The following is a 23,299-nucleotide window of genomic DNA, read 5'->3' on the forward strand; positions in this document are numbered from 1 at the left end:
TGAATCTGTATTCACAACACAGATGTAATGACCTTGCAGAACAAAACAACCAGTGGCAAAAAAAAACCCAAAAAACGATAACAATGCCACGTCTCATATGGAGCATTATGGCTTTTATATTGCATTCTGAATGAGTTTCCTGACTTGTGGCATTCCCATATTTGTGAAAAATAGGTCTCAAGGTGCTTGGACAGGGAAAACAGAGGTAGATGTATATTTTGTGCCTACACTAAGAACTGGGAGCAGTGTTTTTCCACCTTATATGGAAAGAAAACCTCTTCACAGTGAGACTGGTACTACTGTCTTAAAGACAACAAGAATTAGAGTCTATCTGCACTGGACCACTGTAATTACTCAGTAATTACTGTTTTGTTTGAATGTCTTAGTGGCATAATAAAGACAATGAGTTGCATGTCCAGTAGCAGCAGGTTAGTCAGATAGTGACTGGGGGTAGAATTACCTGCTGAGTGGGTGAAAGGATTTTTTTTTTTTTTAATGAAGATAAAGTGAAGAAAAAAAGTTTTTGTTCTTAGTTTACGTCTTCGTTAATATCTTTTTTCAGGAAAACGTGGTGGTTACAAGCTGTTCGTTAAGGCCGCATCCAGTATGTGTATAGTCGGCGTTGTTTGTTATGAGCGATCCGAAAATTATCACCATTCACCATTACGTGGGTCCAAAAAAAAGGCATCTACAGCAAATGAGGGAAATCCATAATTTGAAAACACAAACAGGCAAGACTCAGAGCAAAGGCTTCAGTAATGCACAAGCATTACTCATGAGGAGGGTAAGAAACAACAGGGTATTAATAATCGAGGACTAGAACACAGAAAATGTGAACACATTAGAAGAACAGACCAATGAAAAGACAGGGGCGGAGCCAGGACAGGCGCTAAAACAAAAGCAATAAAAAACGACCCAGGAAGCAAATTCGGACACTGAGGGAGGAATTCCTGACTGTGGTTACTTACCCTCTTTACAAGTACACCTCAGAATGGGAACGGACTTTTTCAATCAGTATAAACAAATGAATTATTTTGTTTTCAGTGGGAGATGTTTTCACATCTGATGGGAGAATCTTACACAGAATTTTAGTGGTTGAAGATAAAGGCTTCAAAGTTTAGATGCTTATAAAATAGCACTCTGGGTTGTTGATCAGAGGATCAGGATTCAAGCACCACCCAGCACTGGTCCTCACTGCTCCAGAGATGCTGCATCCTGACTGACCCTGTGCTCTGTCCACAACTTCAACAAGACCAGGATATGTAAAGAAAGAATTTCAATGTGCTGTAGTGTATTTGTGACAGAAATAATGGCTTCTTCTTCTTTTTACTTTTATGATGAAGAAATGCTGAACATAGTCACAACAAAACAAAAAAAAGAGTTAAATGCAGACCAAACACCACAAATGTAATGTACAGATGAATAACAAAGTTATTATATTAGGTACTATTGTACATTGTTTTAAAATGTGTTGTTATCCTGCTGCAGTCAATATAAAAAGGGTCTGCATTGTTAGTCTGTACTTTCCATCCTGTTTTCCAGGCCATGCTGAAGACACCACAACAACAACAACAACAAAACTATTCAGAGAGCGCTACACAAGAAAAAAAAGCATCGGAAATACTGACGTAACTTTTGAACTTTTAAATCAAGTCCCCAGCTCATGTATTGTGACCCAAATTCCTTCAAATGTCTTTAGAATAAGAATTATGAGTATTTCGTAACAAATTCTTCAAAATCCAACAAACCTGTGATCCCTTGCCCACAGGGATGAGCGGAAAAAAACGGGGTCCTTTTTTTGAACCTAGACAAGATCCTGGCAGATGTTTCCAGTCTCTGTGTGTTTTGTTTGTCACACAGCACAGTAGGAATGCACCAACCTGACCATCTGCTTTGCTTTGGACTTCTCCACCGAATACCGATTATAAACGGTGTCTGTTCGCTCAAGCCTTGCATATTTAGACCAATGCATACACACATCAATACCCACACTGTTGAAATCTGCTGGTGTGCCAGAGGTCACTCCTCCTGAGAATTACATATGTAAGACAGTCTGTTTCATGCAAATAGTTATCTAAAGGACGCAGGTCTTCTCTAGATATTACATCTACATTTACACATGCAGCATTTGCCTTGCTTGTCTGCTTGGAAAACATATATCCAGGAGCAAGAGTCAGTGCTGATACATATGTAAACGGCGTGAGATTAAATACGTACTCGAAATACACATTCATTTGGTTGTTGAATTGATGATTTTGATATTTAATATACTTCCTGAGCACATATCTGCTTTAAATTTAAGAAGCTTTTTGCAAGCATCGTGGTTCAATTCTGGCTCTTTCTTATTGCCATCTCCAGCTCCCCAAGGTCACAAGGGTCCCTTTAATGGACTCACAATATCAAAATCATCCATAAATAAAAGCAGGAGATTTCAAGCACTTTCAAGAAGAAAAAAAAGAAAAAAGAAAGCAGTCTTGGAGTTCAGTTTCATCGCTGCATTCATGTTTCTTTTTCATAATGTGACGCAAAGAATCAGCCCAATATCATGATGTTCTCAACTCTGTGGTCTTTTTAAGGATCAGATATGGCCGAGAAGTGCAAAACAAAATCGGAAAACAAAATAACAAATCCGAAAACACAAGGACAATAAGGTAAAGTTTGTGACTGGAATTCTCACTGTTGATTGGACAGGACATCTGTCACTCAAGATATACAGGAAGTCCAGAGAACTGCAGCAGTAGAAGGTCAATTCATGTGAGTTTGCCTGCGGTTCAGCTCTTATAGCTCTCCTTACATTGTTTAATTTGGAATAGTTTTGTCTTCGAAACATGACTATTTCTTGTTTATTTCCTATTTCTTGACAATTTTCTAATATTTATAAGAAAGTAGAATATATTCAAGCCTCATGAATAAATAAGATTTTCTTATACATAAATGAACATAAATGTTCGTTATTTGTGCTATAAAAAATGGTTTAAAGTGAATGCAGAACTCCACACATGTACAAGAAATAGTTAGATACACAATTTCCTACTTCTTGTATATGTTGAGTGACAGATGTCTCGTCCAGTCGGATTTGTTATCGTGTTTTCGGATTTGTAAATTTGTTTTGCACTTCTCAGCCACTGTACGCAACCCTTCTTTCTCAAAGGAGCCAAATTTTTTGCCATTGAATTCTAATGAAGATTCCAAATTTTTTTAGCTTTTTCTTGCTGAAAAGGTGCCGCACTTCTTATTCAAATTATAATCAGCTGATTTATTGTGGTTACGGAGTTTTGGGGTATGCTCATCCAGTTGTGCGCTTGTTTAGCTAAACAACCCCTGGCAACAGGCTAGTGAACAAATGTTTGGGTGCGTTTGTATTTTTTGCATTTGCAACATGGCTATATCAGCAGTGAGTTATCCGGGTTGTCATATCATCTGGGGTGCCTTCTTATCCTGCTTGCTCTGGTTATCATGCTAATAGAAACACACACATTCTAAACAACCTGCAATGATCTATCTGTTCTCTACGCTGCATTATTTTTCCCACAAGCTGGCCGGTTACTCAGCTAGTTGGCATCTGTTGGCCTCAGAGACGAATGAAGCCTACAGAGCAGAGATATCACAGTGAAGCAACCAAGATTTTTTACTTCTTTTTCCAGTAACTGTGACAGTGTTTGGCACAGTGACATCCCATGATGCCTTTATAATACTGAGAAACCTTCTGAATACTTGTATCCCAAACTGCAAGTTAAGTAAAATAGTTAACTAAAGTTGACTATTTGGTTAGTCAGTGCACCTTTGATGTCAATTTAGGCACACTATTTAGTGTGCATTATGCAGCTTGGTTTGGGACACAGCCAGTCTTGAATGTGTATCGATTTAAGACTCGCAGCCATCAGATTAATCTGCACAGCGGAGAAAAGCACAGCAGTAGCCACGTTACAAAATGTTCTTCCACAAATAGCTTGCAGTAGCGGTTAATGGAATAAAAGCATATTGTATACTTTGAATCCTAAATTTTGACATTACAGTTAAAGTGGAGAGAGGACACGTCTGTCCTAAGGACATGACACGATAAAGAACGATCTTCACTCTTCCTTTTTATCATGGGAATGAAGCCAGCTTCGGTCTAATTATACTGTATTTCTCTCCATATAAATTATAATCTCCAGATAATCGGTCCCAGACGTTAATCAGTCGCTTATTGAAGAGTTTAAAAACTTTTCCACAGCAGCAGCCTTATACTTCATTTACAAAGATTTATAAAAGAAAAACAAATTGGAAATTGCCGTTCCACATTTCCCAAAGATTTAGCTCAGCTGGAAGAAAAAGTCCCTTCAGCAGACTCAGGAACAGCAGTAACTATTCTCCCTGAGCCTCGAGAATATCAGACGCAGTCGTGTTCTCATTACAGACAGAGGACGGCTCAGGGAGCTCATCGGATTCTGTACCGAAATCAGCTGGCGGGCTTGACACAGCTACGGGAAGACATCTGAGCCAAACCTCAGCAAGAAGTCAGGAACTCAACTTGAGATTCCTGTAGAGTCTCAGCTTGTTTGGATTTGTGAAACTTTTACTCTCTCGCTCCATCTTCAGCATTCGACTGATGTGCTCCACATGGCCATATCATCCATTAAGACTCGCGAGGTCTTCGAGTTCATTTTATACAACAGGCAGTTCTGGTCCACTAATTTAATTGGCTGTGTGGTGGTCCAAGAGTGTTTATATTTACTTTACTAGATGTGTGTATCACTCCGCTCGTCTGCCTTCACCGCGTGAAATCTCACTTCCTAGTTTAAAACGGTTACTGCAGTAGTGTTACTGAGGTACAGTACATGGCATGCTTTCAACTTTTAGCTTAAAATATGAACGTTTATATTTATGAATAGCTACGAGACGCCATTTTTTTTCACCGGAAGCACCTTTAACAGAAATGTTAACTAGTTATCCAGTTAGATGGCATGCTGTAAAAGTGGGTGTGGCTTCATCAGGATCTCTGAAATGTCACCTACTTGATATTAGATTAGATTAGATTAGATTAGATTAGATTAGATTAGATTAGATTAGATTAGATTAGATTAGATTAGATTAGATTAGATTCAACTTTATTGTCACTGCACATGTGGGTACAAGGCAACGAAATACAGTTAGCATCTAACCAGAAGTGCATTTCGCAGTGCAAATAATTAGCATATATAATAAGTATATAACAATAAATAATTTGCATATATAAACAATATACAAAAATACATAAATAATTTGCATATTGAGTGCAAATGAGCAATGATTATAGTAAATGCAATGAGTGCAAATGAGCAATGATTGTAGTGGTGCAATAAAGAAGGTATTGTATAGCATGATAATAATTAAATATGTAAATATTTATTTCTTGTTGATAGAACTGTTGTATGAATTAAGTAACACACTCGCAACCCTGCAGTTAAACTGAATATCGGCATGGCAATATTCACGATTTTTATTTTCCATGAACACAGTTATATATATAGTAAAACTGCTAGTGAAATGAAAACCTAGCCTTACACTGTACATATAAATAAACTACATTCAAGAAACTAAATGAATGAACAGAAATAAGAATATGAAAAAATATTGTATATGATGAGCCATTATATGTTAGAGTATGGAGGGGATAGAGGGGAGGTAACAAGAATAATCAGAACTAACTATCAACTAAAACATCCACAACAATCAATACAACAGGTTCACAGTAATATAACAGCCTTCTGTTGCGTTAGATAAATGATATTTTAACAGTTGCCATTATTATCAACAACAGTAAGGTCGTGTTGCACAGTCAGTTTGCATTTTGCGTTACTCTGTGGTCAGGTATCTGAACAGTGTAATGCGACGTGAAGCTTCGACAGAACTGATGCACCATGTGTGAACTTCCTCAGATCGACTCTATGTGAAGTGCCCCTCAACACTTCCATTCCTTTTACTTAGTTTCCATCTTGTTCACACTTGTACTGATGTCGAGTGTACAGTTGTGCAGAGAAGAGCTGATTATATATTTCTCTTGCAAAAATGTTTTCAGATGTTCCCTTGTATGCATTACAGTGGCATGTTAATGAAGCTTTAATTGGTTACAGCGTGCATTCATTTGGACTGTTATTATGCGCTGTGTAATTTGTTATAATCAAACAATCATTTGATCATAAAAGCTTGTGGATGATGGATGGATGGACAGACAGACAGACAGACAGCTAGATGGATGGATAGATAGAGGGACAGACAGACAGACAGATATAGACAGACAGACAGACAGATAAATAGATGGACAGACAGACAGAGACAGATAGATAGATAGATAGATAGATAGATAGATAGATAGATAGATAGATAGATAGATAGATAGATAGATAGATAAGATGGCAATTCCTTATGAAAATGAGGAATTTAACAATTGGGCTGCAGGAATCAAAAGGCCCAAGATTAAACATTCTCTTTTAGTGTAAGCTTATTCTGCTGGTGTGTCATCATTTCACTACACAGCCAGACTGTTTTCATACACAACTGCCCTCCATTTTTCAGATTCGTGACTGCTCGTTTTGTAAATTTCCCAATACTCTACAAGTACAGACATGCCAGCACTCTAGTGTGAGTGTGAGCTCCACCCAAGAAGTCTCATCTCGAAGTGAGATCCCCTCAATTTAGATGTGCCACCCAAAAACAATCCCAAACGCCAACTCCCAAAGCGTCTCGTGACAATTTCTGGCAAAAGTTTTCCCTCCGACTCACAGGCAGTGTGCTGGCAAAATGCTGGTGAGTGAAAAATGGGATGAGCAAATGAAAGGTGAGAAGACCTTGTAAAAAGATGGATGAGGACACTTTGAAATTGAAACAGAGAGACTGCGAGGTTTCCATCTGCCGTCTTTTAGAGCTCATCCGTCATGTTTGCACTCATCTGATTCACCAAATAGTCCACTCTGAAAAGGAGCTCGAGGATGAGCACAAACTATACAAACACCAAGCACAGGCCATAGACTAGTGAAGTGGTAGTTACATTTACCTTTTATATATATATATATATATATATATATATATACACAGCCAAAATACTGTGAAAATCATGCAAGGTAGTCTAGCAGTTGCATCATACCAACACTACAGACTAAGTAATAGTTTCTTGGCTTAGAATCAATATGGATTACACTTTTCAGTCTAACGTGGTGAACAAAATTCAGTCCCTACTGTGACTTAAAACTATCACTCAAAAATTTGATTGGCATGGATTGTGTTAAAAATCAGGAATAGAACAGTGGCCATATATTCCTTTCCAGTTTGAAAAGTAAAAAGAAAATAGAAAAGTGAATCTTATTTGAACTCCACAACTGTATAAAGTTTATACTTCTAGTCCTTGATGTACAATAAATAAACTGTGAAACTAGGTGACAATTTACTACACTTGCCAATCGAATTAATTGACAGACTCACAATTGACAGATTGGCAATTGAGTTAATTGGCAGACTCACTGTGTCAATGTGGCTACACTAAATGGATGTTAATCTGTGGTACATCAGCTCAGGACCATAGATTTTAGAGGTGAAAGATGATATTAATATTGAATCTAGAGGCTAGCACTTCGCCTTTTGTAGCACTTTTATAGGCTACTACACTACGCTACACTACACTGCATAGAGAAATGTTTGTGGACACGTCAAAGTCTCTCCCATATGTGGGTCTTTAACCATAAGGATGTAGCCTTTGCTTGTCACATAAACATTACTGCACAGTGAAATTCTTTCTTGGAGGGTTGGGGTCAGAGCACAGGGTCACTAGACCAGTGGGTGGGTGGCTGGTTGGCTTTGCTAAAGGGTGACAGCTTGGCAGTGCTGGGGCTTGAACCCTGATCTTCTGATCAACAACCCAGAGCCTTAACCACATGAGCTACCACCACCCCAGAAGTCCAAAGCAGACAATAGTATAGAACATCATTACAATTTCCCTTCCCTATCCCTTGTTCCCTATAATACATAAAACAATGGTCTAGGTTAAAGCCGAAGCTTAACATTTTGTACCAAAGGATCTGCTGAAAAAAATAGCATCATCTTGTATAGGGCTGCATTTAGAGTTGTACATTCCTTATAAATGTTTTAGTCTCAATTAGACTATCAACATACATTATCTCTAATTATGACCCTTTTTTTTGTAAAGCAGGCACTGCAGTAATTTAAATGTTTGCACACTGTTTCAAGCATTACTGCTTCTCTTGCTCATTAAGTATTCAAAAATGCTAAGTTGCTTCAGCTGAATAAAAGCTTGCGAGCGCTTTATAGCAGGCACACGACACTAACTGCTCCGAAACTCATCCATTATGGATTCCTATAATGCAGCGAGGTGAAGTGAAACTGACCTGTAATTAGTTTACTGGTGTGGTTCGAATTCTTTTTAAAGCAGATTTGCTCTACCAAGCATTACATTTTGAATAAAATAATTGTCTGAAATGTTCTCTCTCAAACTAAAAAAAAACCAACCAAACACTCCATTCCAGGAGAGATGACATAGTCAGGTGCTGAACATTGTTATTAAATTCATAAAAAGCTCCTTCAATCTTCCTCCGCCTGCCTAGGGTAACGTGAAATAAAAGTCTCTGAGTGACTCACTCTGATGACGGTTACAGGTTATTTTTGCCGTTGTTTCTTTTCGTTTCAGTTTTATCATTTCCCTGCACAGGGGCTGTTATTCGCTGCTGAAGTTGTCACTTTTAAATTGTAAAGTTACGTTTTCATGTTTCCACTTTTATCAAAATTCTCTATTCTGACTGGTCAGATGGTGTTGATTAATTTGCTAACAGCAGCCCTGATAGTAGTGTCGTGGTGTAGCTCAAATCACGTGTTAATATTAATGTACGCGTTCTAATAGGTTATAGTGTTTACACTCGATGGCCACTTATTAATAGGAACGTCTGTATTCCTTCTCATTCGTGCATTCAGCCAATCATGTGGAGGAACATCATATAAAACTGAGGGCAAGAAGCCTTTATTATCGCCACACATACATTACAGCACAGGGGAATTCTTTTCTGCTGGTAATCCAGCTGAAGAAGTTGGGGTCAGACTGCAGGGGAAGCTATAATACAGTGCCCTGGAGCAGGAAGGGTTATAGGCCTTGCTCATTTGCCCAAAATGGAGTGAAGCTTGGCGGTGCTGGGGCTTGAGCTCCGATCCTCTGATCAACAACCCAAAGCTTTAACCACTGGAACGAAGATACAGCTCAAAGCGTCAGTTAATGTTCAATCAGAACGGGAGGGGAAAATGGGATCTCAGTGATTTTGACTGTTGCATGGCTGTTGGTACCAGATGGCCTTGTTTGAGCATTTTAGAAATTGCTGATCTCATGGGATTTTCACACTAAAATTTACACAGAATGGTGAGAAAAAACATCCAATAAGCGGCAGTTCTGCTGATGGAAACACCTGGCCAGCAACACCTGGTACAGTAACTGAAATAACCACTCTGGACCACCATGGTGAGCAGAAAAACATCTCAGTATGCACAACACATCAAACCTTCAGGCTGATGGACTACAACAGCTGAAGACCACATTGAGTTTAACCAAGAACAGGAATCTGAGTGTATAATGGACACAGACTTTTCCAAACAAAAATGGTTAGTGTTGTGAAACCAATGCAGTGTATGAGGAATGAAACACTTTTGGATGTGCTGCTAAAGGAAAATAATCATTAATCAGCACCATACTACCCTGTTGTTGATACATACCCAATTATGTTGTAGAAGCTATTTGGCATTGTTACAACCATAGCTCTATATTATATGTACATATTTGTTTCCATTGTCTTCTATTGCTTGTAAATTATAATGCAAACTTCCACCAAACAAAGAGAATTCAGTCAAACAAGAAAGCAGTCAGCTGGAGATAGAAAAGAAATAGGTTACAAGTTTTCAGTGTCTTATAACTAAAGTTAAAGACACACTTTTTTAACACACTCTAATGCACATGACATTAAACTACAACTATAAACTGCCTGGATATTAACTGGCATGATTCACAGCTATCCCCATCATTTTATTCATCATTGCTGCATGAGTTAACAAAGGTCAGTATTTTTGGAAAACAGGGACCATGCAGAGGCTGGGCAAGGCCACGGTAGCTTAAGGGGACTTTGGCTGTGCAGAAAAAAAGAGTGATGCAATGGACTGAAAGGAAGAACGCTGATGTCCATTTCGAATACCAGTTCCAGAGCAGACAGGTTCATTGGCAGCACTCGTATCCTTCATTACGATTAGCTGCAATTTTCCTCCCACAAGCTCAGAGTAACCATTTAAGATAACAAAAGGGTCTTCCTCTGCACTGTGTCATTATTCAGCGGTATATCTTATCCTCCATCTATTTCTCCTCCACTTCAGGCAGTGTTAATGCAGCAAAGAGTGAGTACTTACAGCTCGTAAACAAAATCTACTTCCGCTCTTGAAAAGAACACACCTCCCTCTCTTGGTCTCTCTCTCTCTCTCTTTCCCTCCCTCTCTCCCCCCAGTGTTTTAATCATAGCGGTATAATCAAAAGGCTTGAACCGAGCTGCTTCATAATGAAGCGTTGCCATGGTAACAGGTGCTGGAAGATTGTCACAAAAGGCCCCCAGAGTCAGATACTTTATGTATATTTTCAAATTGTCTTCAAGGTTCCAGATGCTCATTTTAATAAATAAATAAATAAATAAATAAATAAAACCATTTAATTAATAATTTTTAAGTAGCATTGTGCATGCGGCCACCAGAAACTTTTTTTTTTTTTTTTTTTTGAGACCTTTTTCACATAAACAACAACTCAATTACTGTGAGAGAAGAAAAAAAGTAGTGTTAAGTCTTAAAATACTTCAGTGCGTTGTTCTGGCAGTGATTTCTTTTTGCATCTATTTTCAGAGTTACAGAAGCAGTGCCATATTTGCAAACAGATTCCAAGTCTGAGTCGCATACACACACACAACACACACACACCTAATATGTAATAATGATGGATGCAACTTGCCCATGCCCTATAATTATTTCTAGAGGAGCTAAGCCAAAAAATATCCTTTGAATCCCTAAAATCCTGAAGCATTTACGCAGCTGTTTAAGGCTTAATGACACTCGGCCTGTCCAAACACACACACAAACACACACACCTGATCTTTTTACAATCCTCAGCTGTTTCAGTGAGTCTGCACCTACTGTAGACTCAGATTATTGTTCTTGGCTGACAGGAACAGAATGAAGTGTGATCTCCTGCTGTTGTAGCCCATCTGCCTCAAGGTTAAAATACTGTGCATTCTGAGATGCTTTTCTGCTTACCATGGTTGTATAAAGTGATTTTCACCAACAGTTGATTTCCGACAGACCAAATTGACACTCGCTGAATTGTTTTTTGTTGTTTCTCCGCATTCTGTGTAATAGTGATGTGTCGTTCATGAACGATTCGTTCATTTTGAACGAATCCTTAATATGACTCGGAAACAACAAGTTGTCTCAGAGAGCGATTCGTTCATTTTGTATTGACCGCGCACGCATGAGTCGTTCGTTCATCGTGTGACAGCTTCATAGCCTTAGGCTATGCATATGCTTATGAGAATGTGATGTGACAAGAGAACGGGAGGTGAGGTAAACTAACAGACTGCATAGCTTAACGACCCTGCTAAGCAGTGCATTAATCATTTCCGTTTCCTACAATTTGTCCTTGGTTGATTTGACTTAAAATAAATCGAAGATTCGTTCATTTTGCTGAACGAGATTCAAAGATCCGAGTGAGTAAAATAATCCAAACTTCCCATCACTACTGTGTAAACCCCAGAGACTGTTATGTGTAAACCCCAGGAGATGATCAGTTTCTGAATGATTCACACTAGCCCACATGGCAACAATCACCAATACCATAGTTAAAGTCACTAAGATCTCATTTTTTTCCCCAATTTCTGATGTTTGATGTGAACATTAACTGAAGCTTTGTGCTGTATCTCCATGATGTTATACATTGCTCTGCTGCCACATGATTGGCTGATTTGATAACTCCATGAATGATAAGGAATGCAGATGCTTCTATTAAAGGCGGCCAGTGAGTGTAGATACTGTAACCTATTGGAACGAGTGTGTAAATATCATCTTTCACATTTTTCTCCATTCTGATGTTTCTTGTGAACATTAACTCAAGCTCTTGACTTGTATCTACATGATTTCTACTCACTGCGCTGCTGCCACTATATGATCCCAAATCTATGAAGCACATTTGGGATGTATGTAAGGTGTGCACAGGTTTATGTAAAGGACACGTAATAGCTGACTTGTTGCTCCTTTACAAAAGTTAAATGATGGTGCTGGGAAAAAAAAGTTCCACTTCTAGAACGCTAATAGCCAACATTAGTTTCTTGTGCAAATGTAAAATTGGACATAAAAAGTCTGCAAGTTTCTGTGATGCAAAATAGAGCATCCAACCCAATTTAAGTGCAACGCAAACAGAAACGTAAAGGTGGAAAATTGAAAAACAAAAAAAAACGTACAACAAATGGGTTGCAAAAGTATTGGCACCCATTCATAATGAAAGAACTCTTTCATTCTCTCTGAGCTCAGAGATATTAAGGTGACATTAAGGTGAAAGTCTAGTGGAGGAGGAGAAAAATGAGCATAGATCTGATTTTCGAAGGCAAGATTTCATTTTTCTTCTATTACCAGCACGTTGTTTTAATTATATTTAGTGGAACTGTTAAGCACCTTGTCTGAATTTGTACAGATTTTCTCTCTGTGCTTCAGGGGTTTCCTGCAGCTATTCTGGTTTCCTCCTCGAAACAAGAAAAGACATCTAAATTGTCTGTAGTGTGTGAAAGTGTGTGTGTGTATGTTATTGTGCTCTGTGATGGGCTATCCCCCAAGTCCCATAAGATAGACGCCAGTTTTCCTGTGACCTTTTGTAGGATACGTGCTACAGAAAACAGATGGATGGATGTATGGATGGATGGACAGATGGATGGATGTGTATATTTCTATATCTACTGTCTGGCATCCACACATAAGCCTGACACGTTTCGTAATGTATTTAATATTTCAGATCACACAGATCCCCCCCTCACTGCCCTAAAATGAATTCCTGGCTACACCACTGATTTATAATGACATGAATACCACATGCTGCACATCATGCCTAATAAATAATGAAAATCTACAGCAGCGTATCACTTCCGCTAGTCTCATTTGCACTCGGAACGTGTTTTAAACACTGCCTTAACCTACGCGTCTATACGTTTGCGAGGCGACAGATTTTCGTCTCGCCGTTCGCCTTTAATTCCACTCGCATGCTGTTTCCCTCCCTGGCAATCAGCCTTAGTTTCCACAGAAACAACCCCCCACTCTAACCCTGCTACACTGAAAGACAACGGGGAGGAAGAAACAGAGATATATTAGTACTAAGGACTAAGAAAAATAGTGGTAGGAAGATGAAGGGGGTAAAAAAAAAAAAAAAAGTGTGTGGGGGGATGAGGAGAGATGATGACACAATGTGACAGGATCATTCATTTCCAGCAAAGTGTGAAAGCAGCGCTGTGTCCGCAAACAAGCTGCCTGAAAGCCAGAGACGAACCTAAAGACCTGTCCTTCTCTCGGATCCTTTGGAAAAGCATTCAGCTGCTTCCTCCTTTTCGTCTTTTACAATGCAGGGGAAAAGGAAAGAAACAGTGTGATGAATGGAACGAATAAAACAACAACAGCAACAACAAAACCGTGTGTCTGTCTACATGTGTGCCAGATGTCCTTGCTTATAGACTCAGCTGTGGTTAAGAGGCTTAGAGGAGGAAACGTGTTATTATTTCAGCTCTGCTCTGTCCGTAGCTTATAACCAGCTGCCTTTCAATCCATAACACCAAACCCAAACCAACATTCCATCAATCTGTCACTTCCTTCTGAACACTAAATAACTGCGTGCATCTAGGTCGCGAAGCGTCTTCTCTTTGTGTTTAAATGTCACGGCTGTAGGAATCTTCCGGGAGAAATTTGTTTTTCAGAGGTATGGGCCACACAGTTCATTGCTGTCGCATCACACGGAAAAGCTCTTATTCATCTAAAAGTAGTACTTGTGTTCTTTTATAACAGATCTGGAGAAGATTAGCATGAACTTTCTGCTTTTTTTTTTTTATTTATTTATTTATTTATTTATTTATTTATTTATTTATTTATTTTCGTCTTTTTTTAAAGCAGCTCTGTTCTGAAGGCAGTAAAAGACGCTATACCACATCGGTTGATCAGAAGGCTATAATATGTTATGGTTTCCATAGTAACAGCTTGTTTGTAGCATCTAGTATAGCAAATGCTCCACGAAGACAGATTTTTAAAAAATTGCGATATTGATATATGAAAAGATAAATTGTTTAAATTTAGCATTTTAGGAAGGAGTCTCCAGTCTCAGTGCTTTGTAATAATCTTTCCAACATGGGAAAGTCGCATACCAAGCTACGTTTTATTTTGTCTTGCTGATTAACTCCAAGAAAGACAAAAAACAAACGTTTACAGTCGTTAAACATGAGTGATAGCAGGAACTTGAATTCCACGGATAAAAATTATGATCATTAAGATTCACTAACTGCTGTGGTACAAGCATCATATCACCCTGTTGTTGATTATTTTCCTGTAAGAGCATGCACCCATCCTGATTCATCCCGGTCATAAATAAATAAATAAATTCCAGCTCTCAATAACCTTAGAAATAAATCAAAAATTATTATTATATCTAAACCCCTGTTCCTCTGACCACTCTACTCTGAAACTCTACTCCAGAGATGACTCCTGCCTGAATAAATGACTAAAAACTAATACCGACTGTATATAATATTAACGTTTTCAACAATTCTATTTCGAACCTCACTTCATCACTCCTTTAAAATCCAATTACGCTTCTGCCCTCCATCCAGTCATTAATTAAATTACCTCAAAACAGCTCCATTTGTCTCTGCCCTGTCTTCAGCAAGGTCAAACGGATTAGTATAATTGATTTGCGCCGACATCGTTAAGGCTTCTTTAGCCAAACACGCTCGGAAGAGAGGAAAACGAGGACAATGATAAGACGACGCAGTTAAAGCTGACGGCTCTAGCCCACGACGTCTTCTCTCCAGGATGCTCCACTTTTCTGACAGCGTTAATAGGACGGTGTAATTGAGCCATTCATTATCTCCAGTGCTTTTTACAGAGAATGGGAGAAACACAAACGTGTACACACACACACAGCATACAGGAATGCGATAATGGTGTAGTGCTACATTTAAAAATAGGTTTATTGTTTTCTCCGCACAGCTCACAAGGTCAACATTTTGTATTTAGACATTTGACAGAAAAAACTTTTTTTTTTAAAGGGTCAGTATGTAATTTAAGCATGCAGCTGAGCAGCTAAAGGGTTAGATCTCTCTGGCAGTCCAACACTGTCAGAACAGAGCTGTACAACTCTGTTTATACATGTACAATGTCAGTGAGTGAGCAAATCAGTATTTTACCCAGGACTAGCAGATTTTATTTTTTAGCTTTATTCAGAGCCAATACTTCAGCCAAAAACAAGACAGGAAGGGTAACTGCTCAGTCCCTCCAGGACTTCATGATTTTGCGATTGCAGAAATGAACAAAAAAAATCAAGCAAAACTTGGTAATATTCAGAGGAATCTAAAATACTTCAGATTTTCTGCAAACATGGACCAAGACATGTTGTGTGACATCATTATAATACGTAATAAGCCTCTTTAAGTCACGTGTGTTGAGTACATTATAGAAAGTCATTACATGTGTGTCTTCATAGCTATAATATCAGTCAGATTAGATTTCATGAGATCAGGCAGTCCACTTTCCCACAAGAGCTGCTAATTAATGTATAATTTGTCCACCGCTGAAGGAAAATGTTGCCCCACTGACCCAATTTTTGTATCTTAATAATATTCTTCAATAATTACTTTCCTACAATTAAAGTTACAACAGATGCCAAACATATGAACGTTCAAACCCTCGCTTTATTTCGTTCCTAATTTGTATCTGAACTCTGATGCCGTGCTTCTTCACCCGCGTCACTATCACTGTCGTCCAGCAGGCCCGTTGTTTTGCGAGCTTCCTCAAGATGTTAACAAGGCTAAGCTCAAAATACAACAGAGAGATTCTCCACATGAAGGTGAGAACGTGTGGCACAAACTGCAACAGAAATGCCACACATTTGTCAGAGCATATGCAAGTCTCCCAGTAGCAAGACTTCACACTCACCACAATGGCCTGAAATGGAGACTGAGTGTGTTCCCGAAACAAACACAGAGGACACATCGCTCAAAAACTGCTGCAAAGAAAGCTGGTTAGCACTGGTTACGCTGCAGTATTAGCAAAATGAAGTAGACGAAGTTTTTTATTCTTCTTTGGAATTTTGTTTATTGAGAATTCTGGAGACTAGTTACCAAAAAAACCCTGTTTTTTCGTCCATCTCTCTCAAATGATCTAATCACTTATTGAGCATTGTTTGCGCTATTGCACTTTTTTTTTTCCAAAGCTGTACTTCTGGATGAATAAAAGAGCTGAAGTTTATCCCTACAGTGCCAACAATGTTTTGCGTTTAATCCGTAATGTCAAGCATCAAACTAAACCAAAAAATATAGCAAATAGTTTTATTTCACTCGGACTCAGTGGGGATGCACCTAGACATGTTTGGGGAAGTGGGAGAAAACCAGACAACCCAGAGAAAAACCCATTCACGCATCAAGAGGACACATGAAGCTGCACAGATTTGCTTGTAAAAAAAAAAAACTGTCACGCTAATATGTAAGAGCAAAGACATGTCTCAGAGAAAAAACTAACAGAACACCACCACCTCAGCCGGACTTTTGCACAATTCCACAATAACACAATTTGCACTACATGCACTTTAAAAATAGATATAAAATTCTATATTCGTGCCACATCACTGTACCATATTCAGATCCAATCACTGTAATCACTGAATTTAGATACTAACCTTATATTTTCTATATTCATTTTTCCATTTCAATTTTCTCTATATTTATTTTTACATGTCTGCCATTTGGCAGATGCCCTTATCCAGAGCAACTTACTTTTATCTCATTTATACAACTGAGCCACTGAGGGTTAAGGGTCTTGCTCAGGGGCCCAGCAGTGGCAGTTTGGTGGACCTCGGATTCAAACTCACAACCTTCCGATCTGTAGCACCTTAAACACTAAGCTACCACATCCCCCTATATGCCCTGTGTCTACACTGTGTCTATTTTTAATTCTTTTACCGTAGTGTTGGATCAAGGACAGTCGTGAAAAGCATTTCATTACATGCCGTACTGTTTATGATTATGTATTTGAGCAAATTAATTTGGAATGTAAACATAGATTAACTTGTATATGTGTTAATGTATATCCTAGAACTGCTAGAGAACAGATATTAGTCATTCAGCAAGGATTTCAACCACCGTTTTCTTATAGATGGTCATCTGAAGATCAGGGACTACAACCCACAGCATTCCAGCCTTACATAACCGCTAAGATGAACTGTTTAATACACAAACTTTACTAGTTCCCTAATCACACACAGCTTTATCTGACACGATCCGGATCTGACTGAATATCCAATGAAAACCCAAAACTTTGTACAAAAGATTATAAAAGAAGATGGTCAATGATGTGTGCAAAAAAAAACCCAAGTCATTTGTTCATTTTTCCTTCTCTCATTGTTATTCAAAGGAGATAAAAACCCAAATAACTGACAAACATAATGATTTTTCTCTTGTTGTTACTCTCTAATGTAGTTTGCTTTAATATGTGATTGTTGTATAACCTTTAGAAAAGCTGTTTTTTCCCTACGCGGATGCTTTCTAAATGAAAGGAATAACACAGAAGGACGGCGATAACAATTTGCTCTTGTTCCCAAAGGATACAAAAGAGGATCTACAGGCTGCTTTAAAAATCTCTATCTTTACTGTTTTGGCTATCAATAATTCAGAAAAATAATCAACAAAGATAATTCTTTCTATTCCTTACTAAATGTTGTGTTGGCAACTGTTGTTTCATAAAACCCAATAAAAAAATTAGTGAAGTTGACAGCAATTTTGCCAGTGCTAAATTTTAGTTTTCAATTTATTAAAGAACACCACATAATACGTTTTATCTGTTTATAATTGCAATTAATGATCCTATAAGCCTAAAATACATTCCTATAATTATTAACCTAATAGAATAGCTCTTCTCTCTCTATCTCAGTTCCGGTTAATAAGACCAAAAAAAAGACGGCACTGACTTCTCGAATCTTCTAGTAGAAAAGTTGTTAATATAGAAACGATAAAGTATTAGAACTATCGGCATTAACATCAACCTTGCAGTTGGAACTACTGACAAAACCAGTGGTATACAAAATGAACCCATACCTGCTGACCAGTCAGAATGAAGAATTCAACAAGTGTTGTATAATCGTGGATATTAATGTGTTTTTATCTTTATACAATATTGAAACTGACCATATGGCCGGTTTATACACCTCAGAACAGAATTACATAGTGTTGCGCTTCGGCTGTTATTCCTGCGACACATTTTGTCTTCGGATTGAGTCATGACACCTTTATTTATCTCACACACATTTCCCATCCCACCACCATTCATCTGTCTTGTCACATATTCCCACTGCTCATCCCTCCATTATTCTTCACTGTTCTGTTTGAATATAAAGGGAAGAAAGAGCGAGAGAGAGAGAGAGAGAGAGAGAGAAAGAGAGAGAGGGAGAGAGAGAGAGAGAGAGAGAGAGAGAGAGAGAGAAAGAGAGAGAGGGAGAGAGGGAGAGAGGGAGGAATAGAGAGGGGGGGCACGAGAGAGTGTGTGTTCTAAAGAGAGAGGGAGAGTGTGTGTGTGTGTGTGTGTGTAAGGTCCAGCAAATTTGATTAGTAAAATGTCTGGCTCTTGATCCAGCTCAGTAATCTATAGTGAGGATATTTCGAAAGAATTGCATATTTCTCAGGTCTCTGATGACTAAGAGGCAAATATGTCCAATTAGGAGACAAATACTGAACATTAGATTCAGTTTAGCATTTCTCTCTCTCTCTCTCTCTCTCTCATTAGGATTGCTGTGTGTGCATGGCTGAGCCGCTGTGGATGTTGCCATGTTTATGTAACTTGTTCAGGTCAGCGATTTTGATTTCTCGCTCTCTGCATGTACGTGTTGCGGAGGAAGTTACAGACCGTGACATGATGGTCTCGTTCCAATACTTTCTCCTTCTCCACACTCACAGCATTACATTGCTGTACCCTGTGTCTTCGTTCCTATTCCAGTAAATAAGCTACTTTCCTCTCAACAAGAACCAGATGAGACTGGAACCTTCAGATTTCCTAAAACATTCAGCCAGTGTTCAAAGAACATCCAGTAAATGCTGCGGAGTCGGAGCTGTAGAGTTCCTTACCGCCATGTACGAAGCCATGCAGAGTGCAATCTGAAGGGCCAATCAGATGGATGAGACTCGACTGGCTGAATCCAACAGTATATGGTTCTGAAACACACACACACACACACACACACACACACACACAGACACACATTCTGTTACTGAATGGCCCACCAAAGCATTTTTCCCTTCCCAGTTACAGCATGAACATGTATTTTTCTCACTGAATCATTACATTTTATCTTCAGAAACAGAAGCAGATAAATAGACTACTCTAAATAGAATACTCTGTTCCAGACTAAATTAACTAATCTGTTCGCTGCTAAAAAACTCATTAACAGCAGCACACAAACTTTTTGTAGCAATAAAAAAATAAAGACAAGGAACTAGAGTCTCGCCTAAAAATAGGTTTGCCGTTTTAATTTTGAGGGATACTCACATGCATACATATACAACGGATACATACCTTTAGTCTGTCTGTCTGCATGTGTCCAGACATAGAATAGAGAAAACCATTATTAGACTTTTATAATAATAATAAAAAAACTTAAATGCATAATAATACACATCTAGTATAGTTTTAAACATACTTTGCATTACGGCTCAAACCTGCAATCCGTTTACATTTATAGATAATTCATAATCCACTCACTTCCTCTGAGACACGTAAAAGGCTTGTAAAATTGTGCCAATTTTATATTAATCACTGATAAAAGATGCTCATGTGAATACTCAGCTTGTTTTATGGGTAAAAAAAAAACAGGATTTTAAGAATGTTAATGAAATATGCTATATGCAAGTAACGCTCATGTTCGCACCACATGACCATGTTGATGATTTTGCTGAAAAAAATTAGTCTACATAATTCAATGACAAGGTCAGTAGCTATTAGTTTTAAAGTTCTCCATCAGCTCTACATAATCAGGACAGCCGTGAAGAAGCATTATTAACAGTTATAAGTAGTTCATTTGTAATATATATCTGTATCTTCACATATGTGTAAATAAGAGAGATTTACCAGGAAGAGAAACAGATGTAATGACATCGCCATTCCTTTCCTTTGTTTCAATTCGTTCAAGCTTCTGAGCTTCATAACGCTTCTTACCCAGCTCTTCATGTTCAGGACTGGAGTACTGAAAAATATAAATGCAAGCAGACTTGGATCATTTGATTAGACCACAATGCATTGCCTATAATCTTAATGGTACTGTGGTATCATATAACATAAGCACAACTATATACACTAACCAGAAACGTTTGGCATTTATTCAATCAGCCAGTCATGTGGCAGCAGCATCTTGCATAAAATCAGGCAGATACAGGTCAAGAGCTACAGATCATGTTTACATCAAACAGTGGAATGGGGAGAAATGTGATCTCCGTGGCTGTGGAATGATTGTTAGTGTTAGAAGGGCTGGGCTGATTATTTCAGAAACCGCTGATCTCCTGGGATTTTCACACACAATAGCCTATAGAGCTGTGGAGGTGGAGGTGGGGGTGGGGTCAGGCGCCGGTTTGTGAATGGACGGTAGAGCCGGGAAAAGTGAGTGTTAAGGGTCTGCACCTGTGTGGGATAGATCTAACATGTGTTCTGCGTTTCAGTGAGCAGCAGAAAAGAATAAAGAGGGAAGAGACAAAAGGCACAAGGGAGAGAGAGAGCTGAGTAGCACAGAGTGTGTGTGTGTGTGTGTGTGTGTGTGATCAATGAAAAGCTAAATATATATATATATATATAAAAAACATATATATACATTTTATATATATAAAACGCAAATGAAAAAGCCCTAGCCCTAATCCCAAGTCAGCTCCTGTCTCTTGGAGTTGACAGGAAGTGTATGATAACTCAAATAACCATTCTTTACAATTGTGGTGTACAGAAATGTATTTCAGAAATCAGGCAGATGGCCTACAACAGCAGAAGACCACATCAGGTTCTAGTCCTTTCACGCATAAACAGGAATCTGAGGCTACATTGGGCACAGGCTCAGAGAAACTGGATAGTTAAAAAAGGAGACAAATGACAATTAGGAAAATTACAAGACGAGACACATTTCCAATCTTCAGTTGTCTTCAAGTCTTATACTAAACATATACCTAACATAAGACAAGAAGACAAGCCTAACACTTCTTTGAGAAAGGCCCACACATTATTCACAACACATTACATAATGCCATCACCACATCATAACCCCCTTCATGCACTCCATCAGTCACTAAGAAGCTGAGTGCAAGTGTCCTGGAGATTCATATGACCTTGTACTCATGCTTCAGTCAGACTGAGAGCAATGCTGACAGCTCAAAAACAAAAACGCCTACCAGATGCTTCCAATATTAAATATGGCTGTATTCCCGTCCAGCGATCCCGGGACAGGTTCCAGATCCACCATGACCCTGACCAGGATAAAGCACTTAATAAAGATGAATGAAAGTGTAGCATGGAGTGAGAGACAGGATGCAAGAGCTTGATATGTGCTTTATCTTAACTGTACGAATCATAATATAGTCCATATAGCGTCAAAGAAGGATTCACCTTAAACAAAGATAATACATAAGTGGAACTAGGCTCAAAACTAGGACACACACACGTGGACAAAATTGTTGGTACCCTTCCACTAAGGAAAGAAAAACCCACAATGGTCACTGAAATAACTGGAAACTGACAAAAGTAATAATAAATAAAAAATTGACTGAAAACTGACTAATGAAATCAGACATTGCTTTTAAATTGTGGTTCAACAGAAGCAAAAAACAAACTAATGACACTGGCCCGGACAAAAATACCCTTAGCTTAATATTTTGTTGCACAACTGCAATCAAGTGATTTCTATAACTCTCAATGACACTTCTGCACTTTTTTGCCCACTCCTTGCCCAATTTTTGCCCACTCCTTGTGAGCACACTGCTCCAGCTGTATCAAGTTTGAATGGTGCCTTCTCCAGACTGCATGTTTCAGCTCTTTCCACAGATGTTCAATAGGATTTAGATCACGGCTCATAGAAGGCCACTTCACAATAGTCCAATGTTTTGTTCTTAGCCATTCTTGGGTTTTTAGCTGTGTGTGATTTTGGCCATTATCCTGTTGATCCATTATCCCATGACCCACAATATTTTGCTAAAAGTTTCGGGACACCCCTCCAAACAATTGAATTCAATTTCATGCTCCCAACTTTGTGGGAACAGTTTGGAGCTGGCCCCTTCCTGTTCCAACATGACTGCGCACCAGTGCACAAAGCAAGGTTCATAAAGACATGGATGAGCGAGTTTAGGTGTGGAGGAACTTGACTGGCCTGCAAAGAGTCCTGACCACAACCTGATAGAAAACCCTTGGGAAGAATTAGAGCGGAGACTGCGAGCCAGGCCTTCTCGTCCAACATCAGTACCTGACCTCACAAATGCACTTCTAGAGGAATGGTCAAAAATACCCTTAAACACACTCCTAAACCTTGTGGAAAGCCATTCCAGAAGAGTTGGAGCTGTTAGAGTTGCAAAGGGTGGGCCAACTCCATATTAAATTAATGTGCATGTAAACGCAGACGTCCCAAAACCTTTGGCAATATAGTGTAATAAGACTTTGTGTTGATACACAGACATAGCAGTGATTAAGTAGTCTAACACAGAACAGGTGAACACAAGCAGACAACAAACCAATGACAAGACAGGGCTGGAGTCAGAACTTGGCAAAGAAACATTAGAAACCAAAACAAACTCATGCTGTTCAGTGGGTCATGAGATCCACATCACAAAGAGGAAACTGTGGCATGAATGAATGAATGAATGAAAATGAATGAATGATTCATTTCAGTAAAAAATCATAAAATCAGGTTTCTGAAGAAAAACATTTTCTGTGTAAATTCTAGTAATTCTGTGCTTAGCAACATCATCAGCTATGCATTTCACAGAATTATTCCTATTGATTTCAAGAAATC

At 38.6% G+C, this 23,299-nt stretch overlaps 1 protein-coding gene across 3 annotated transcripts in view; it reads right to left on the reverse strand.

Annotated features, from left to right (window-relative positions):
* Window positions 1–23,299, reverse strand: part of acot7 (acyl-CoA thioesterase 7) — a 72,082-nt gene that overhangs the window by 23,801 nt on the left and 24,982 nt on the right. For all 3 annotated transcript variants that reach the window (XM_058389742.1, XM_058389743.1, XM_058389744.1), the window contains exons 5-7: window positions 20,392–20,506; window positions 19,840–19,854; window positions 19,392–19,478 (exon numbers count right to left, since the gene is read on the reverse strand). In XM_058389742.1, coding sequence (XP_058245725.1) covers window positions 19,392–19,478; window positions 19,840–19,854; window positions 20,392–20,506 — 217 coding nt within the window. The remainder of the gene's footprint in view (window positions 1–19,391; window positions 19,479–19,839; window positions 19,855–20,391; window positions 20,507–23,299) is intronic.

The sequence above is a fragment of the Hemibagrus wyckioides genome, linkage group LG05 (assembly GCF_019097595.1).
Source record: "Hemibagrus wyckioides isolate EC202008001 linkage group LG05, SWU_Hwy_1.0, whole genome shotgun sequence".
NCBI classification, from domain to species: Eukaryota; Metazoa; Chordata; class Actinopteri; order Siluriformes; family Bagridae; genus Hemibagrus; species Hemibagrus wyckioides.